Here is a 19,946-nt window from a genome sequence, read left to right as displayed (position 1 = left end):
ATCACCAAGACGCGAGCTATACTCAAGTCATTCCATAACTTGGAAATGTTTCTCCAGACACGCGAACTGTTATTTTTTTTTTTTAATGTTTTTTGGCCTGTAATTTCTCATTCAAATCATTGTTTCTCTTGCCCTCTGCTTGGATGCTAAGAAAATACCCAAAACCCATCATAACAGTCAAACTCTTCGTGCTTTTGTAGTATTGTCTGAACACTTTCTCAGCATCCAAACAGAGTTTGCAATATTTTCCACAAAAACAGAGTGAAAAATAAATGGAAATTTAAGCAATTTTTCACTATTGGCGCCCTTTGCAGTAATGAGAAAACAAAGCGGAAAACATAAAATTTCCAGATTCTTTGTGGTTTGCGCTTACTGTTATAAGAAGGGATATAAAAATCTTCTTTTCAGCATCCAAACAAAGTTTACAGTTTCTCCTTGAAAAACAGAGCAACACAGCATTCTTTGGCCTTTAAGTTAGGAATTTATATCCGTACTGGCATGCAATTTTCATTGGAATTTATGAAAAAGTGTTAATGTGAGAAGATGGTTTCTACTATGGAAGAGTTTCATACTGTTGGGAAGGCATGACCAGAAAAGAAGATCGTGAATCCAAGCAACCAGAGCCACACATGCGCTGCTTGCCTCATGTGAGAAAGTGAGAGCGTGTTTGAATTCGAAGACTTGAAGAACCACCCTACACGATGGCGTTGCTCGGCGAACTTCTCTTCCTCCTTGCCTCGTATGCACCGAACTTGAAGACTCTACCTTAATGTAACGCCATAGGCAAATATGTGCATCTAAACCGATTTTTTCTCTCACACTAACAGGGGGTGTCCAATCACAGCCTAGTTGGACTTGCTTATCCACCTGTATACTAGTCACCTGCCACCTCACTTATAATAAACAGTATTATAACTTCTGTTATTTATTTATTAACAGTATTAATCTTCAAGGATGGATACCTCTAACGGTTTAAAGTATAAGGAGTTAATAAAAAGAAAAAAAATCCAGGGACCTGATTCAAAATTAGAAGAAATTGGAAGGACCCGTGTATGTGTTTTCCCTTTTTTTTTTTTTAATATAGTTCCTGATTTGAAGTGAAAACTGTTTATATTTATAGTAACATTTTTATGATTTGAATTTATTCTGAAAATCTTAGAATTAATAAATTTAATTTGGGGCGCGAAGATTTACTATCTTAAAATTCTTCAAACTAATTTTAAAATGTGACATCTTTTTGGCATAAATGGTTTTAAATAATTTTAAGTGACTATTGGCTAACATGCAATACCACCAATACATGGGATAAGGGGGAGTATAAATTTTCCATCTCGCAAAGGGCCGTAGGAGATGATTAGCCATACATTTAGTCGCACCGAAGTATATGTATTCCTCCTCGCAGTATCATTCCAACAACTGAATATGAAATGCAACTTTCTTCCCTGGAAAGCTTACCTAGCAGCTCCTGTGTCTTCAGAATTTGAAGGGAAAACAGAGGGCCAAAACAAATGTTTATTGCAAAATATGATTCTTTGACTTCATTCAGCCGCGAAGTATTATGAAGGCAAAACAAGAAGCACACATTGGGCGGGGGAAAACAAAAATCTGAGCATAAGAAATACCGGTGGAGCCCCGGGGAGTACTCCAAAGATGCCTTAATGGCGAAGAAGGAAATAAGTAGCAGAAATGGGAGTCCTTTTGCTCAAAGCATTGTTTTATTTATATATTTATTTTAATCTTGCTGATTTTTTTGCGATGACTGTGATCGTGGTTCGGTTGTGAGAGATTTACATCTCTCGGGACTAAATTACGATTTAACTCGAATGAATAGAGGAGTAAGACCATTGGCCGAAAGAGCATTCTTTTATTTCCTGTCTCATCATTTCAAGAATTAAGAAACAGAGGATGATGATGCTCCTCCAGTAAAGAGAGTATTGAATACCAACAAATTTCTGTAGATTTACAAAGTTTTTATGGAGTATAGGCCAAAATTAAAAAGAAATTAAACCCTGAAATGAAGGACACTGGGATCTATGTTCCCCGGAAGTATACTCTGAGCTGGGAACTTTGGGAGCCGATCAGCCATACGGATAGCTGCTTCAAAGTAAGACGCATTCCTTCTAGCTGTCCCTTCCTTTTCCAACAAATGAATACAAAAGTTGCAGTTGTTTTCTTTTGCAAGCTTCCCAAGTTCCTCTGTCTTCAGTTTCCAGCTTCCATTTCTCAAATTGAAGCTGTACAAGGGAAGGAATCGCTGGCCATAGTCTGCTATAAACTCCATGGCTGATATTATGAACTCAAAATCCTCTTCGCTCATGTAGTAAGGAAAACTGACTCTAGTCCATCCGGGTTTCACTCCAACATACCCCTGTTCATAGTATTAAACACTTCCTTTACAAACAAATGATTTGCACTATGAAGTTAAAATTTTTTGGTAAGAGTGAGGTTTTTTACCTCTTCAACTGCTGATCTAATAGCGAGAGAGTGACTTTTGTTGATGTTGAGCAATGTGTGACCATAGGGCCCAGCACAAGCACACCCACCTCGACTTTGGATGCCAAAGAGGTCATTCAGAAGAGTGGCAACGAAAGCACCATTAAGAGGCTTGCCTCTTTTGTTTCCAGTCTCAGCCCATAGATTAAGCTCCCCTTCCTTTTCCTTCTTGGTATCTTTCCCTTCATTTCTCCAACCCACCGATGAAGAATTGGTGGTTGTATAGATCAGAAATGACAATATAGCTTGCCTCTTGGTGCTCAAGTTTCCCAGAACTTCAATGTTTGGATTTGGGAGAAACCTCTCAAGTGCCTTTTTTATGAAGGATTGTTCCCGGTTTTCAATCTCCTCGTAGCCTATGTATTCTTTGACCCAAAACGCCAATGCCGCTCTCACCGTCTGGATTATTTGAGGGGTTCCTCCATTTTCCCTTTCCTCTATGCTCTCCCAATATAATGTATCCTGCATTAATGATCCAGAAGAATTCACCAAGTTTGTTTAAGAAAACATTCAAGATGCAGAGGAAGACTGGTGTTAAGAATCATAATCAAAATATTTCAGGTCATTTGTGGAAACCTAGATTAATACGCTACATAATTCTAATTTCTACACAGAATAGTTCAGGATTTCCCTATCAGTGAAATTAGTTAAATTTCCCGCCCATTTACATTTCCAGATTTTCAGATCTCCTGGTAATTATATTCTTATATGCATAAATGGCCCCTGCTTCCCCTTGAATTATTTTTGTGAATTACCTTTTCATTGAAGCCATTGACGTAGCTCACGGTTCCACCTCCACAGGTCGATGGCGGTGAAGATCTCAGCCGATAAAGGGCCTTGCTCATCAATAGTACACCAGGAGAACCAGGACCACCCAGAAACTTGTGTGCACTGAGGAACACAGCATCATACCCATCACTCTGTCCCGATCTCATGTCAATTTCAACGTATGGACCACTAAAAAGCCAAAATATCTCGAGTTTTAAACTTTTCAACACAGAGAGAATCAATCCACCAAAAAAAAACAGAATTTCAAATACCTTGCTGCGAAATCGAAACATGCGAAGCCATTGCACTGGTGAAGAAGCCTAGCAATTGCTCGCGTGTCTGAGTAGATTCCAGTGACATTGCTACAAGCTGAGAAAGATCCCAATATGGGTCGGCCGGTATTTTTATATGCTTCAAGTTTAACCTTTAGCGAGTCCATATCTAGCAAGCCCTCATCGTCTAGGCCAATCTCTATTACTTCGGCCAAGCTTTGTCGCCATGAGAGGAGGTTGGAATGGTGCTCGTGAGGTCCAACGAAGACGACCCATCTTTCTTCTGGGCTCAAGGTTTTCAGAACTCTGTCCCTTAGGATCGAAGGTACAGCAATGCCCATCACTTCTTGGAGCCTTTTGATGGCTGCCGTGGCGCCGGAGCCACAAAATATGATTGCGTCATCCGGTCCACCGCCTAAACATGTCTTGATGTAATCGGTTGCTTCGTGCACCATTTTTGTCGTCCGACTTCCGACATAGCTGTCGCATGTATGTGTGTTGCCTATACAGAAGCAAAACAGGCTTAGACCTTAACTCAAAAGCTGTTTGTCTTTTTTTTTTTTTTTTGTGTTTTCTAATTTGTTTTACACAAAGCTTTTTTGACCAATAATACTTCTCAGTTGAACAACAGCAAAAACTGCGCCATAAACCAGTAATTTATATCACAGATAGGGAGAAGTCTGTTATAACTCAAAATGAAATGTTTTTTCCCCACAAAGTAGCAATAATATGAATTCTTAACAAGTTACTTTAAAGAGTGCACGATTAAAATTGTGACGTGATTTAAGTCTACATACCATAAAAGGGAAGGAGATGATGGGTGATGAAATTTTCGCTGTGATGAAGGCTGCGACCGGAAGCCGTATGATCAGCATAGAGAATTCGTCGTCTTCCAAAAGGCGAATCAAACTCTGCGTCGTCACCAATGATCTGAGATCGAAGCCATGCCAGTTTTGCGTCCACAGAATCATCAAGAGGCAGACCCATCTCTACTAACTTCTTAAAGGACTCCGAGTGATTGCAAAAATCATCAGATGTTTCGGATAAAATGCAAACCTCACTGGCAATATCATCATTGTTCGCACTCTCAACTGCGAACGGCTCTCTCCTCAGTATGTGATTCTCTGCCCAAAAATTCCGCTCAAGGTCCATCACCCACATGATGGGGTATAAAGAATTCCTTATGAAATGAAACATGTGCAGGATGAAGATGAAGATAGACGAGGCGGACGAGGAAGGTTTTAAGAGGACGTAATAAAATCATGGGTATATATATTTGAACGTAGTAATGAAATTCAGTGGGATTCATATTATTATGGGCAGTTTAAGTATAAACCAGGTGGTGAATGCATATTCAATTCAGGGAGCTCTCACAGTCTCGCGTTAGCTATGGGCAACATTTGACGCGCTGGTGCCAAACGTTTGGGGCAAAACTTTGAACCTTAAAAATCCCATTTTTCCTGGTGTTGACTCCACCAGAGTTATGGAACTGGAAAGGCGGAAACGAACTGACGAAGGTCACAGGAAAATGAGAGAATTTTAATGTGACCAGTACCTAGATCAATTTTAAGACATTTAGGCTGGAAAGGTTGTGTTTTTTCCCCCGGTTTGACCATAGTTTGGCAAACATCCCAGATTGTAATTTATACATACTTCCTGGGGGTAACTCTCACATTTACAAAAAATAAAATAAGTAAAGAAAATAGATCATCATTCTAGTAGAAAGGTTGATTAAGAAATTACATTATTATGATTATGATAATTATATCAGATTTTAAATTTTATTAAAGGTATATGTAATATATTTAATTGATATAAAATATATAAATGAATAAAAAATATTCCTTCCAAAAAGATCCTAATTATTCCCTCATCCTCACGCATAAACTAGGCGCTAAGCCAATCCACTTGACCCGCCAGTTTTATTTTGTTTTAAAGTTTTTTGGACTATGCCCACAGAATGCTGAGCTAGCTTCAGCCTCCATAGCCACTACAAGGTATAAACTATAAAGTATAAACAGATCCGGTCAAAAAAAAAAAAAAAGTATAAACAGATCAAGCACATTTAAGTGGGCCCCGCAGAGTTTGCTTGTTTTCCAACTTTATGCCATTTTTAACCTTGATGGATAAATACCAGCCTTTTTGTTTTGGGTCAAGTTTCTTGTGAAGTAAGAATGCTTTGTTTTTATCCATAAAAAAAAATATATATTCTTTCGATTTTTAATATAAAACTTAATTATTAAGTTGATTTTGCATAAAAAATAGTATATGTCTATAGCCAAAATTTTGAATAATATATTTAATAATAGATAATTATACATTGAATATAATGTTTTCACCACAACAAATTCATATAGATTAGTGTGATTCTTTTTTAATTTAATTTAATCAAAACAATACCACGTGACCCTGAGGATAAAGTTTTTTCTACAATTGACGGAGCAGATTTTTTTTTTTTTTTTTGGGTGGCTTACAGTAAACCGTAGCTGTTGTGCACTTATGCCCATGGTGTTGGTCCTGCCTCTCTTCCTATATTTAGACGAAATTAATCTCCATTAATTTCAAGATATATGTATATAAATTTAGTTCATAGTATCATCTATAAATTATGAGCATAATAATAACTTGTCTTATATTCTGTACACAACTCTCATATAATTTTACTTGGATCTAAGTACAAATACTTTACTCATGATGTCGATTTCGCCTCTCAAGTTGCTATCAATATACTCTTCCGGTCCTTAATATAGGACCCAATTAATGAGTTGGTTTTGTCCTAAATATAAAACCCATTTCTTATATTTATCAATTTTCTCTAAATTACCCCTATAGATATTCCCTCAACTATAATCAAGTAGAAAAGAGAGAGGGAGTATTAAGAAAGATGATTATGGTATTTTAGGAAAAATGTGTCACTTTTCTTATAATTAACTAACTTACATAACTTCTTTAATCTAATCAAATTAGTTAAATGGGTCTTATATTAAAGACCGGAGGAGTAATATATTACAAAATTCAAGGGTTTGTATTACTACCTCCGCTCTTAATTATAAAAACTAGTTAATTAATTTGAGGAGATTAATAAAAGAAGTTAAATTAGTTATTTATAATAAATAAATATTGTCTTTCCTAAAACATCCTTGTTAATCAAATGTATTAGTTAAAATTACCATTGTTAGAAGAACTATATTGGAAAAAAATACATAAATATGAGAAAAAAAAGTGGATTGAGGTCTTATATTTAAGATTAAAATAAAAATTAAACAAGGTCTTATATTAAAGACCGGACGTAGTATTTATGAAAACATAAACACTGCATTTTATTTTTCATATTTTATACAATATACGTAACTCCTGTTTACTTTTGCATAATTTGTTTTAATTTAAATATAATTAGACAATTACTTTTTATTTTACAAAATTTGAAAAATAAATTGTAAGGTCAAATTCCCACTCGCATGAAAACAAACGGGGGATTGTTTTCCCCCGTTCCCTCCTTGTCGTGCCAGCAACACGAGTATCTGAAACTTTTCGAAATGGTATGTCTCAGAAAGCTTCCTTCTGCTTGTCTTCTCTGCTTCGAAGCTGCCTCACTCACGCTGCTGTCTCGCAAGCCAAGCAATGCCATGCCCAGATCCTGCTCCAAGGCTTACTTCCCAACGTCACTCTTCAAACGGATCTCTTGTTGGTATACTCTAGATGCGGGTTTCTTCGCGATGCACGCCAAGTTTTCGATGGAATGCTCCACAAAAACATGCATTCTTGGAACATCATTATTGCCTCGTATGCCGATAATTCGATGTATTCTGATGCTATAGCTGTTTTCCGTAAATTTCAGCGGTTGGGTCTTAGGCCTGATCATTATACTTTGCCCTCGCTGTTTAAGGCTTCTACTGGATTAGGCGATACTTCTCTTGGTAAGACATGTCATGCTTTAGTTATAAAGCTTGGATATGAGGAATATGTCGTTGTTGGAAGTTGCGTGCTGGAATCTTATGCCAAATCCGGGGTCATGAGTGAGGCAAGGCGTGTGTTTTCTGATATGTCGTTTAAGGATTCTGTAGTCTGGAATTTGATGATTTCAACATTTGCAAGGACTGGCTTGTACGTGGATGCTTTGAATTGTTTGAGGGGGATGATTTTGAATGAAGTTAAAATTGATTCCATGACATTTCCAAGCGTTTTGAATGCTTGCGGAAGGGAAGGGGACTTGATTAAAGGGAAAGAAGTGCACGGTCAAGTCGTTAAAGGTTTCATGCTTTGTGCAGATGCTGCCGTTTGGAATGCATTAATTGACATGTATGGAAAGTGTGGTTGCCTGAATTATGCAGAAAAGGTTTTCAAGACCATAACTGATGTAAATCTGGTTACTTGGACTACTATGATATCTTGTTATGGGATGCATGGAAAGGGAGAAGAATCTCTATATCTGTTTAAGAAAATGATAGATGTTGGGTTCACCCCAAATCCTGTTACACTCACAGCAATATTAGCTAGTTGTAGCCATTCAGGTTTGGTCGATCAAGGCATGCAAATTTTCAGCTCAGTTCATTCAGAATACGGATTTGAGCCCGGTGTGGAGCACTATGCTTGCATAGTGGATCTTTTGGGACGCTGTGGATATCTGGTGGACGCACTTCAGATATTGGAAAGTATGAAATCATCAGCCACAACAAGTATTTGGGGTGCCTTGCTTGCTGGTTGCATGATGCACAAGATGTTAAAATTGGAGAAATTGCAGCTCATCACCTTTTTCATTTAGAGCCAAATAATGCTAGCAACTATATAGCACTGTGTAGCATATATGAAACTCACGGTATGCTTGAAGACGTTTCAAGTATTAGAGCGAAGTTGAGGGACTTGGATTTAGTTAAAGCTCCTGGTTATAGCTGGATAAACATTGCTGGAGGATTTCATAAATTCTACCAAGGTGACCTTTCTCTTCCACTGGTGCAGATTGTTCACGAAATATCTTTTCAAATTAGTAAGCCTGAAATGACTGATGATTGTGAGCAGTGTGATTGACGAATGGCTCTGTTCATAGTCAAATACTTTTCTTCTGTTCATCTGGTTGAGTTTTCACTCTGTTTTTAGAAGAATAGAGATCACCGATGGAAACAAAGGCGACAAAAAGTTTATAGCAGTTGATTAGTGACCTGAGAGTGGTGGTGGTTATGAACTTGCCCTGAACAGCCCCAAAATGAAGTTAGAGTGTCCGCGTGTGTCTTCTTACCTTGGATGTATAGAAGAAGAAAAAATTCCATATCAAATTTTTGGAATGATATTGATACAGGGAACCATGCAATCCAGCCTTCTTTCGGTCATACGAGGCTATTATATATAGATGAATGCTTGTATCATTTTTCTATTGTCGCGAAGGTTTATAAATTAGAAATTGACAAATCAACAGTTAATTTCATGCGATAAGCAGTATCTTCTTTAGCTCAGAGGCATCTAATTGTTGTCTGAAAGTCCATATGCCAAACAGGACTGTCAGGACAGCACGAGAAAAGGAACTGCGATTGATTATTTTGTATTGACAATTCTCTTTTCTGTGTACTGTCGAGATTCGAGAACAAAGCCATTGGTCATGACATGCAGACAGGAACTTACATATCAGTCTTACACATGCTTCCTTACCGTTATGTGCTATGAAGAATTGAACAAAGAATCAAAAGAACAACTTTCTGTTACCTTTGAGAACCTAATACCATCTTAGGCATTTCAGAATAGCCTCGCTGAAGACAGAGGTCAACAATCACTAATCGGAGATGACTCCTGTTAAATGGTGTTAGCTTGGATAGAGATCTGGTTCAAATCGGGATTGCTCGATGTATGCTGCTAAACACAATTTTGAGAAGGCCTGTGTCGCTAATCTGCATTCAAGGATTAAAATTGTGAAAAGGAAGTCTACACTAAAAACGACAAGAGCATTATAAAGCAAAAAGAAGAAGAAAGAAAGAACAGAACTTGAGAACACTACAAATCTACAATCATGCCAGATACCCCCCAGACAATAGAAATAAAAGACTAGAAAGAAAATGAATTTGATTCAACTCACCGTCTAGTTCAGATTGCTGATTAATATTATGAGTAAATAGCTGGGAGAGGACAATTTCATTCCACACATCAGGTACTCCAGGTAGGCACCAGTGGCTACAATCAGGGAACAATGGGTTGTCACTCCAGTTACCAACATGTGCATCACTCCGGAAAGCCAACATAAAAGTGACATGGAGAACATTTATGGGAACTGTGACATTCTTAACCACTTCCAGAACTATGTTGGAAAACAAGTTCTTGTCCTTTCCATCAGTTTCAAAAGTGGGGTATTGGGACACACTGCAAGTCCTACGGGTTTCATCACTGATTCAGACAAGAAAACTATATCAGTGAAGTTGAAGAGAGCAGGTTTTAACCATCAAAGATTGAATCCTGTGAGATAAATCATAGTGAACACCAAGCAAGCAACAAATTAGAAGATTAGAAACGTAATCACGTGCATGAATAGAAAGTTTGATTAAACTGAGCAAAAACGCCACATAAAATGGCAGTGGAAGTGTAAGAGGTTAAAAAAGAGCATCGTGTTTGTAATAATGCCACGATACCTCCAGTGAGATGGCTCAAAAGTCCTAAAGAAGACACGTGTTCTGCTTTTGTTGATATTTCTATCAATCCATGATGACCAAGTGTCAAGAGCCAGTCTGAAGGCCGCAGGAATTGACATTCCAAGTTTCAGTGAGCTTCCAACCTGGAAATAACAACCCCTGTTGAATATAGATGAAAACCTTTTTACTCACCTCTACACAATACAAATTTAGAAACCATACTGATCCCAGCAAATGAAACTCAAAAAGTCATGCGTCTTACACAGAAATTGATACTTCCACTAAATAGTTGTTCATTGAATGTTATGTAACCACAATTTTATTTCTGACTATGTTTCTGAGCAAAGGTTGATCATTAGATACGGTGGGAATGTAAAGCGTTTCCCACCCCTTCCTATTGCAGTATTATCTGCAAGTATTTTTTCCCTTCGTTTTCACTTTTCAACAAGGCTGGCTATTAAATATATCCGGGATGAAAATTATATCCCACCTCACCCTTTCATTTTCTAGTAATATATTTCTAGACTTTTGGTAGCAAGGTAAATTCAAAAACCTGCCTCCTCCTTAGCCCAGTTAAACTCAAGATCAGATTATAGTTATGTTTCCACTAACACAGTCTATGCTGCTGACAAATTGCATGCACTTTACAAGACATTTTGCTTAGAGACAACAACTAGATATATTTCCCGGTCAGCTGAAAGTTCAGAGAGCCTATTCTAAGAGTATCATTTGTTCAGATGTAAAGCTGAGGAAAGGGGAAACGATGCTGTCCTTGAGGAAACATTTCTGATCTATATAACATGTAAAAGCAACTGTAGCATATACGTCCTTGACACCACAAATGAGTGGCAATCAATCATCAATGTATATAAAATCTATCAGAACTCATGAATAAAGGCCAGTTAGGTTCATTCCAACTTACGTCTCAAAGAGCTTAGACGGCAGCCACCAATGCCCGGTGTTGAATATCAGAACATCTGAATCTATCCACTGATCACTGATATCATCTATCGTGTCCAATTTTAGTGTTGATTTGACCATCCCCGTTGCATCATCAGGCCCAGGACCTTGTTGCACCAAGAAAACTGAGCGAAAGAATTCAACGGTGAAATTGAAGGAACTGAACCGAACTCCTAAAAATCTAATACGCTTTGTTATCTTATTTTGATTAACTTCATAAACGCTGTTTTTGTCGTCCACCCCAGCCATCAACATGCAAATCAGTGATTCCCACTGTGTTCTACTCATTGAATCGCCGACAAAAACAATTCTTTTGCTTCGAAACATCTCCAAAATACTACGGACGTCAAACAATGGAACATCACAATTCTTTGGTTTCCACCTCCAATGAAGATAATCATCGTCGCTCCGTCCATTAGCTAAGCAATTGAATCCTTGTTCTACGAAAGGACATTCTGACGCATTGTACCAGGGGTAACCCCGAAAATGGACCCGAACCCAGCTTCCATTCGAAACGTCACAATCTCCTTGTGATTCTTCATGATTAAAGAGACCTTGCCTTTGAAAAAACGGTCGGCTAAGGCTAGGAAGGACGTGAATGTATCCACCGCCAATGGCTCCAAAGAATGAAAAAACAAACCCAATAATCACGAGCACTTGAAACCACCGCGAGACCCATCCGAATCGATTTACTTTTGGGCTATTAATCATAGCCCTACGATTGAGCCATGCGGCCCGACTCAATGAAATGATCCTTTCTAAAGCACTCATTGTCTCAGTTTTCAATCGTCCATCGTTATCTTCCATTGCAGATAGACTGAACAACTCTGAAGCCCCCACACAATCAACACGGAAAAAGGAAGCATCATCGCAGGCACCAGTATTTAGTCCAAATCAGGTTTGAGAAATCACGAGAATGCATCATTTAATAATGCCATGCAGTATCACCAGGTTTGACATGTGTTGGATGACATGCGAATGCTGAAACGCAAATATCCGAAGCATGAGCTAAGAAGCTCAAGCTCAGGACTTGTGGGATTGCAGAAGATCCAAATGGAAATATTTTATCCTAGAGATTTGAGAGAGAAAAACAAGCAAACCCAGATGCATGAAACAATGAACACCAAAAATAGCAGGCACCGCAAAAATCTGAGAAAGAGTGGGACTTGGGCGAGCCGGATATCGTGAACATGAACAGTCAATCACTCAATCTTCTATAGAGAAACCAGAGAAGAGCGGAGCTCGAGAAAATTCGCATAGTCAGGATGAATGGAGCTCTTCGGAGGTTTGGGAGGGAGCACACTGGGGAAATCGGTGGCGGTTTGCACGTTGAAGTAGTGCAATCAAGGAGCCAAAATAATCTGAAACTGAAAGTACGAGAATTTCAAATTTTTTTGGAGCTATGACATCTGCGCAATGGGGCCACGATGACCATGGCCCAATGAAAACATTTTCTTTTCTTTTCTTTTTGACAAGACGAAGTTTCTACTTAATGGGAGAGATGAGAAAGTATTGAGTGCAATTAGGAAGTCACCGGCAAAGATTTTTTCTTCTTCTTCAAATGACGATATGCTTTAAAGAGCCAATTTATTGTGCTAGCTAGCCGCAGCATGCTCGTATGATATTGATATTACAGTTATGTTGGAATCATCTGCAAAATGCATTAATAAATATTTTATGTCATGATTTGCATATAAGATATGCATATTGCCCCTGACTCTTAATTAGGCTTTCAATCTGTAGCCTTGTATGCAATATTTTTGGTCCCAACCTAATCTATCTTTAATTTTTTGGTCCCTTACACGACTTGGCGTAATATTGCACGTCCCTTAAATTATTATTGGAAATTGGTGGTTAGGTTCCTCACATATATTATCTCTCAACTAATTAAAAAATATTTTGCTAAAAAAAACCTAATTAAATGACATATGCATATTTGTATTCGTCTCTGTTCGCGCGTATATGTCCAGTAAATATTCAAATGAACGTGTTAATTAATCACAATTTGTTGAGAAAGAGTTTGTTCCCAATTAAAATTACTGTGACGTCAAAATCTATTCCATTAGATCAGCAAGTAATAACAGCTTGGTTGCCATAATTTTCAAACGACTTAAACCAGCATCTTTACTTTTGGATGCCTAGTCTTGATGGTTTCAGATCATATCTTGAAATTCCTCATTATATTGAGAGTGAAGGGGAACAGAGGAGTTATATACTGATATTGATATTAATATCCGTTTGATTTCTTGTTCAGCTTTCCTTTTTATCGTTGTATGGCATTGTTGTGGCATCATGAAATGAATATTTGAAAAGATATAAAGAAAGTTTTATCTATATAGTTTTGCTATTCTATGAGTACACTAACACTTGAGATGGCCCATAAATTAAGAAGCACTGAAGCAATGCGTTATTCATCATGACACTCTCATGATTAAAATTTTCGTATTTTCGATATCTCTTGAACTATGTGGCTTCGTGAAGTAAGAAGGGAGATAGATTTTTTTTCCTTAAAAAAAAAAAAAGAGTATAGTTACTTCTAACGTGTGATTTTTCTAAATATAACGTCACTATATTATATTTTTTGTGTGCCTATCCCTCTATTCTTATTTTATCAAAGTTATTTTAAGAGATACGAACTCAAAAGTGCCAATCACACATTCATGTAACGTGGAGGAGAGGTTATGAATCTTAAGGATGAAAAAAAAACTATTTAGGCTTGACAATATTTAAATATGATCCAATAGTGCCCACATATATCATAATATTGTAAAACAAATGGTCGATATATATGTGGCATCAGAGCATCATGTCAATATAATATTCACCCTATCATTTTCGCTTCTGTTATTAGAACTTAGAAAAATTAAGTTTTTGCAAACCTAGATTGGATCACTCTTCTTAACTAATTAAGATGTGATCTTGTCGTGCTCGGAAAATAATAAATTGACATTGCTTTGGAAGAATATACCTATAGGTGTTCTATATATGTGATCGATCAAACAATTCTGTTTCAATCCTTAGGTCTATGCTGGCCGTTTGGTGATCTATTTTCTGAACATATAATTGTTTCATCAGCGAGATTAATTACTACGCTCACCTTACACTGCAAAACACAAAGTTCTCGAAAGAAGTTTATATCAAAATATATGTTTTTCGTACCTCAATTTTTAAGGATGCATGCTATACATAGCCTGGGCGTTTCCTAAAGATCATAGTCGATTTATTGCAGATAGTTTTTGAAAACATACATTGCTTAGAATATACACACTCAATGCCCCATATATGTCATACCGATCATATAATTAGGGAGCATACATAGATAGTAGCTAGTAGTAACCGGTGACACGTGCAGTGCATAGAACAAATTTATAGAGCCAGAAACTATATATACATATATATGTGCCCATGCTAGCCAGCGGAATCATAATATGTGTTACACAGATACAGATATATCAAGTCAGAGATTTAATTTGCTGATGAATCTATATTCTATACTGCAGGAATAATGTTCGTCATTGATCAGTATTTGGGAATCCAGTCATCCACTAATGTCAGAAGATCAATATTTAAATTATAAATAATGCTCCTAAATTGATTAATTTTCCTTCGAAGGGCCTAGACCTAGGGCTTTTTATATCTGTGCGTGCTTGAACTTCAAATTAATTACAGATCGAAAGCGATATCGTATGTGGATAATGGAGTCGCTCACTTAACTCCCTATATATAGCACATGCACTTACAGTATTGATATGAAGTAGTTTGTTTTCTCATAGCAATTTCTTATATGAACTCAAAGAAAAATCTGAATCCCGATCATCTCATAGCAATAAAATTCACTTGCATGATATATATACGCAACCTCAGCATCCTTAAGAGGGCGCGTGCGTTGTGTTAATTCCCTTTTTATACCGCTCTGAAATTCAAGTATAATATTATTTGTCATTAAAGCTACTGGCATCCATTACAGATAATTGGATAATATAATATATATAAATTTATATACAACTAAATACAGACATGTTTTAGTATGCATGCAAACCATATTGTAAGTTTAGCTGGAGCTCCTAAACCCCCTATTTGCATGTTAGATTTATATGCTCGTAGAAAAAGGGAAGACTAGCTAGGAGCTTTAATTTTTCCTTCAGTTATCTTTTCTGCACAGCCATTTGTTTACCATCAGGTATTTCTTCACAGCTTTAAGTTGCTTTTGTCAAATTACAGGTCTAGTTTTCACTTTGGCCCCTTTAGGGCTTTCTTCCACACCATTGCTAGAAATTATGATGAGCAGCACTCAAAAATCAAAAGCATATATTCCACTTACTTCAAAAACACAGTTATTCTTACATATTTACGCAATCCATGTTTTGAGCCCAGTACTGCTGTGCTTACATATATCTTGCACACATGACAACAGGCGCAGAGAGAGAGAGAGAGGATCACATCCATTATATTTATTCCTCATCAATATATTAGCTTCTGATCACGTCACAAAGTTTACATTTTTTTTTTCCTGAGAGAGAGATCGGCCAAACAAACTTTCTGGCCAACCTCCGAACCGCACAGAAATGATTCCAATCTTAACATCATATATATCACTGCACGTAATCGATCCAAGCCATGCCATTATGATTATTCTACGCTACAAGTCCCATTCAGTCAACAATATTATCATAACAAACCTTTTCTGCCATCAAAACCCTTGATCATCCCTTTTTCCAAATTATGAATCCACCTCCTTTCTGGTTCCAATTTATTTTTCTTCTCAAACACACAACTCATCACACATAATTTTATATGCACACAACCCATGCCATACATATAATAATTAGCCTATATATATATATATATAATTACCTCATGACTCATGATTATAGCCCGAACCGAATCCCAGTCGGACCGGCATGCCCATAGCAGCAGCGGCGGAGGAGGAGGTGGTGGTGGTGGTGGGACAGTGCAGTAAAGACGGTGGTGCAAAAGGCCAGTGATCGCCATGAATATTAGAACCAGCAGTATTGTTAACCCCAATATTGGCAAGAGTGTCAGTGATGCATTGTGGTGGAGGTGGTGGTGAGGGTGAGGGTTGGGATTGGAGTAACCTGATTTGTCGCTTCAAGAACTTGACATAGCGAATGGCTTCGTCGAGCATGGAGGCAGTGTCCATCTTGGTGCCCCCAGGGACGAGTCTTTGGAGGATTCGCATTTTCTCGCTGATCCTCTCTCTTCTGTGTCTCGCCGCGACGCTTTGTGGATCGTCGCTGATTCTGACGTTTCGCCTCTTTGGCTTTCGGATGGTGGCTGGGTCTATGTCCACTGGCTGCATAGCAGCGATCTTGTACAGCATCTCCTTCACTTCTCCCAGCTCTTCTTCTTCTTCTTCTTCATGCTCTTCTTCCAAAACGACGTTGTTTAGAAACCCTGAAGAGGGTATTGCGGTGGACGAAGAAGACGGTATCATCTGATGAGGGTAATTAGGGAAGTTAGGCCAAGGAGAACACATAGGGATTTGATGATGGAGGTTTTGATCCATTTCCATATTGTACAGATTCCAAGTGGTGTTGTTAACGCTTGTGAACATTGTAGGGCTTCGGTTGATATCCATGATGAGATGAGAAGGAGATATAATACACTGATTATGGAATCTGGTATTTGTCTGTGACAGGAAACAACACCGCGCTAACTGTAATTATATATATGTATGTGGAAAAAGGATGATGAAGAAGAGGATCGAAAAGGGGTGGCTAGCAAGACTTTGAGGGTTTCTCCCTGTCAATCACATAATCTTTGGATTTGATGGTTCAAAAGAAAGCTATAGCTTGCTGGCCAAAGGGGCCCCAGCAGAGAAGAAAGAGAGCGAGAGAGGGAAGCATTTGGATTTTGAGAGGGGCTGGTTTTTACTGAAAGGAGAGTAACTGCAAAAAGTATAAATGATACAGATTATAACTAATTAATGAATTCATAGAAAAAGGTGTGCATATAGCAAAGGGATTGAATGAATATGGGTTTCAATAATATTTACCTAGCTGCTGGTGGCGGTCTGCAAATATGTTAATAATGGATCAACGGTTAAGGAAAAAGGTAGCATACAAGGTTTAAGATTTGCACAAGTAGGGAAGACTTAATTTCTCTCTCAACTTTTTTGTTTGCACTGAAATCATTGGGCTGCGCTGCTTCTGCTTTAGCATTTATGTATGCGTCCCCTCCTTTCTTGCTATCATTCCCTGCTATTAATTCATTCCTCTTTCACTCATTTTCTTGGCTCTTTCCTGATTTTGTATATGTGATTCTTAATCATTCCATGGTTACTCTTGTATATTATCTATCCATCACTACTATCTTCAATATATGTAGCTATAAGTATCCAAATATAAGAGGTCACATAAGCCGTTCCTTGTTTTCACAACTTTCCTCTATTTTCCTTCCTTAAAGCTTTCTCGTCAATGGCAATTATTAGATGCATGCGGAAAATTAATATTCAGTTAGTAATTAATGCTTGGAGAGTTCGATTAGTTATTATTAAAATTTGATATAATTATATCCAAAAGAAAGATGTTTATGAAAAAATGTGTTTAAAATACGCTTCAACAAAAATTTTATCATTCGGATATGCTACATATATAGTAATGTGTCTGTGTCTTGGAGAAGCACTGGATGAGTTGTAAGATCTGTTTTGACCCTGAGGAGGTTTTGTCAAAACAAAAAACAAAATAATATGCAAATCATTATTAGTATGATAATGTTATATGTATAGAAAGCAAAAAATGCTTGTATGTACTACACATCATGATTTTCCAAAGGGAGATTCCTCTCATCAACGATGTTAATTAATTAGGAAGAGTACATATCGAGTTTCATAATTAAATTATGAAACCATAATTATTTAAAATCTTTGTTGTTTATGGAATGATATTGAAAAAAGTAGAGATCACCATACTAACATTTCAAAATTTAAGTAAATTAATTTGGTTTATGTGTGAGTGGGTGGGGAATATGATTAAAGTTAGTGAAGTCCGTTACATTGCTGCAACAAGAAATTATTGTACAGACATGATCAAGAATTGCCATGTGAATGTATTGTTTCATACTGAATCCGAATATATAATCAAAACAAAAGGAAGGAAGAAAGAAAAGCAAGTCTCAATGTGTTTGAAGAATTTTCAATACATTGAATTAGAGAGAACTATATATTGAATTTATCGACAAGAATTGTGAAAAAGCAGTACATATGAAATTAATTCTGATATAAAATTCCTATGAACGAATCCAAGAGTCGTCGGAGCAGCAATCAAAAGCTGTAGAGAGATTAAATTATGAGGAAACAATGGGGCAAAATCTATTTGTGCTTATCTATGTGTTAATTCCCCGAAACAGAAGCTTTTCGACAAAATTCAGAATCTAAAAACTTTCAGATTTCGTGAACACTATTCCATTCTCTCGACACACGCAAGCGTATTTGGTGAACACATACAGAAATTACAAATCATCATGGATTAAAAAAATCACATGGGCTTTGGGTTTGGACCATTATTCAAGATAAACCAGCTTTATTTATATATTTGCATTGCATTGTAAGAATAGATCACAAAATTAACATTGATATTAACCTCTCTAATTATTTAAGTAACGAATATTGATATAGAACAGGTTTGGCCTCGATCCATCTCCCTTTTACTTGTGCTGATGATCGAACTTAATAGCTGTGGTACTAGACATCTGATTTAATTGTAAAGACATATCTAACAAAGTCATAAATCATAATCACAATTTGGCAGCATCTGTGCTAGCGTCATATGTACTTGGAATGCCATAATAATTCATTTCCTACATTTAAGACCGTTTGACACATCAATATCACCGATGATCAAATTGTGTTTATTAATATGAAATTAGCCTATACCACACCATGAACATGTATTTAAGTTGGTGCCGTGCAGTTGAAACCAACTAGAATCTTTATAAAAAGGAAGAAGCTGGCCGGTGATATATTATCCATATATAGAGGGTTTTCCATATCATAAGTATTATGGAACATATGGAAAACTTCAGGAATAAGCCTAATTGTTTCATTTATATCTCGCTTTTCATTGGTGCAAGTCGAATTGCTGATGTCATTTAGATTAACATAGAGATAATTCTTTTTTCCTGAATGACGAATCTAAACAAGATAATTTCGTTGAGCATTGGTGTGCCATTCCCCAATTAAATAACCCAAACGGAATATTTGGAATGAAAATTCAAAGTCAAGGTCTCATCTAATTTATATATCTATATATATAGTAACGTTGATTGACTAACATAATTTTTCCCCTACACTGATATTAACTAAAGCCATAAATGCTTTTGAAAAGTAGAATATAGTTCCAAAGCTGCATCGAACATTAAAGGATAATCAGCACAAGTCTTAAGCATTTTTCATTAAAAAAAAAAGCTACATATCATATTTTTATTGAATAAATTTGTAGGAAAAACCTAATTAAGATAACCCTTTAATTTACCGTCTCATATATAGAGAAACTTCGAAAATATTATTGGGTGAAGTAGAAACGTAGTTAGGATATATGTTTTCTGATTCACGCAAGCATCATCCTCAGAGTCAGAAGCCAACAAACCTGAAAAACAAAAATTTACCGCTGAGATGATCAGACGGTGGGACGAGGTTGTGTGATCATTTTCTCAGTCGTCAAGTACAACATTTACACGCACGTATCTGCTCTCACTTTCCTATGTATAAACACACGTTATAATTTTGTGTTGTGATATACACTTGCGCATGCTCAAAGTAATCATTGATTCCATCTCATGGCTAGGGTTTCATCACTTGGGTTTTGGTACTAAGGACCCCACCATC

At 37.0% G+C, this 19,946-nt stretch overlaps 4 protein-coding genes across 4 annotated transcripts; 1 reads left to right on the top strand and 3 right to left on the bottom strand.

The window, feature by feature from the left end:
* Nucleotides 1-1,844: 1,844 nt before the first annotated feature.
* On the bottom strand, nucleotides 1,845-4,707 carry LOC114723983 (uncharacterized). Its single transcript, XM_028910252.1, has 5 exons — nucleotides 4,331-4,707; nucleotides 3,534-4,035; nucleotides 3,249-3,450; nucleotides 2,455-2,955; nucleotides 1,845-2,368 (listed from the first exon to the last, which is right to left on the bottom strand). Exons 1-5 carry the CDS (start codon nucleotides 4,692-4,694, stop codon nucleotides 2,003-2,005), a joined length of 1,935 nt encoding a protein of 644 aa, XP_028766085.1. The 5' UTR covers nucleotides 4,695-4,707; the 3' UTR covers nucleotides 1,845-2,002.
* A 2,367-nt stretch (nucleotides 4,708-7,074) lies between these two features.
* LOC114723940 (pentatricopeptide repeat-containing protein At5g04780, mitochondrial-like) lies at nucleotides 7,075-8,295 on the top strand. The gene has a single exon (XM_028910190.1). The coding sequence runs from the start codon at nucleotides 7,075-7,077 to the stop codon at nucleotides 8,293-8,295; it is 1,221 nt and encodes a 406-aa protein (XP_028766023.1).
* A 1,217-nt stretch (nucleotides 8,296-9,512) lies between these two features.
* LOC114723939 (protein trichome berefringence-like 7) lies at nucleotides 9,513-11,908 on the bottom strand. The gene is made up of 4 exons (XM_028910189.1): nucleotides 11,064-11,908; nucleotides 10,142-10,300; nucleotides 9,595-9,899; nucleotides 9,513-9,520 (listed from the first exon to the last, which is right to left on the bottom strand). The coding sequence occupies exons 1-4, from the start codon at nucleotides 11,906-11,908 to the stop codon at nucleotides 9,513-9,515; spliced, it is 1,317 nt and encodes a 438-aa protein (XP_028766022.1).
* A 4,048-nt stretch (nucleotides 11,909-15,956) lies between these two features.
* Nucleotides 15,957-16,700, bottom strand: LOC114723938 (transcription factor HEC3-like). The gene has a single exon (XM_028910188.1). The coding sequence runs from the start codon at nucleotides 16,698-16,700 to the stop codon at nucleotides 15,957-15,959; it is 744 nt and encodes a 247-aa protein (XP_028766021.1).
* Between the last annotated feature and the right edge of the window lie 3,246 nt (nucleotides 16,701-19,946).

Source organism: Neltuma alba, unplaced genomic scaffold (assembly GCF_004799145.2).
Source record: "Neltuma alba isolate B1F8T4 unplaced genomic scaffold, ASM479914v2 tig00012163_pilon, whole genome shotgun sequence".
NCBI lineage: Eukaryota > Viridiplantae > Streptophyta > Magnoliopsida > Fabales > Fabaceae > Neltuma > Neltuma alba.
The sequence above is the reverse complement of the archived record's forward strand: the minus strand, read 5'-3'. Positions and strand labels throughout refer to the sequence as shown.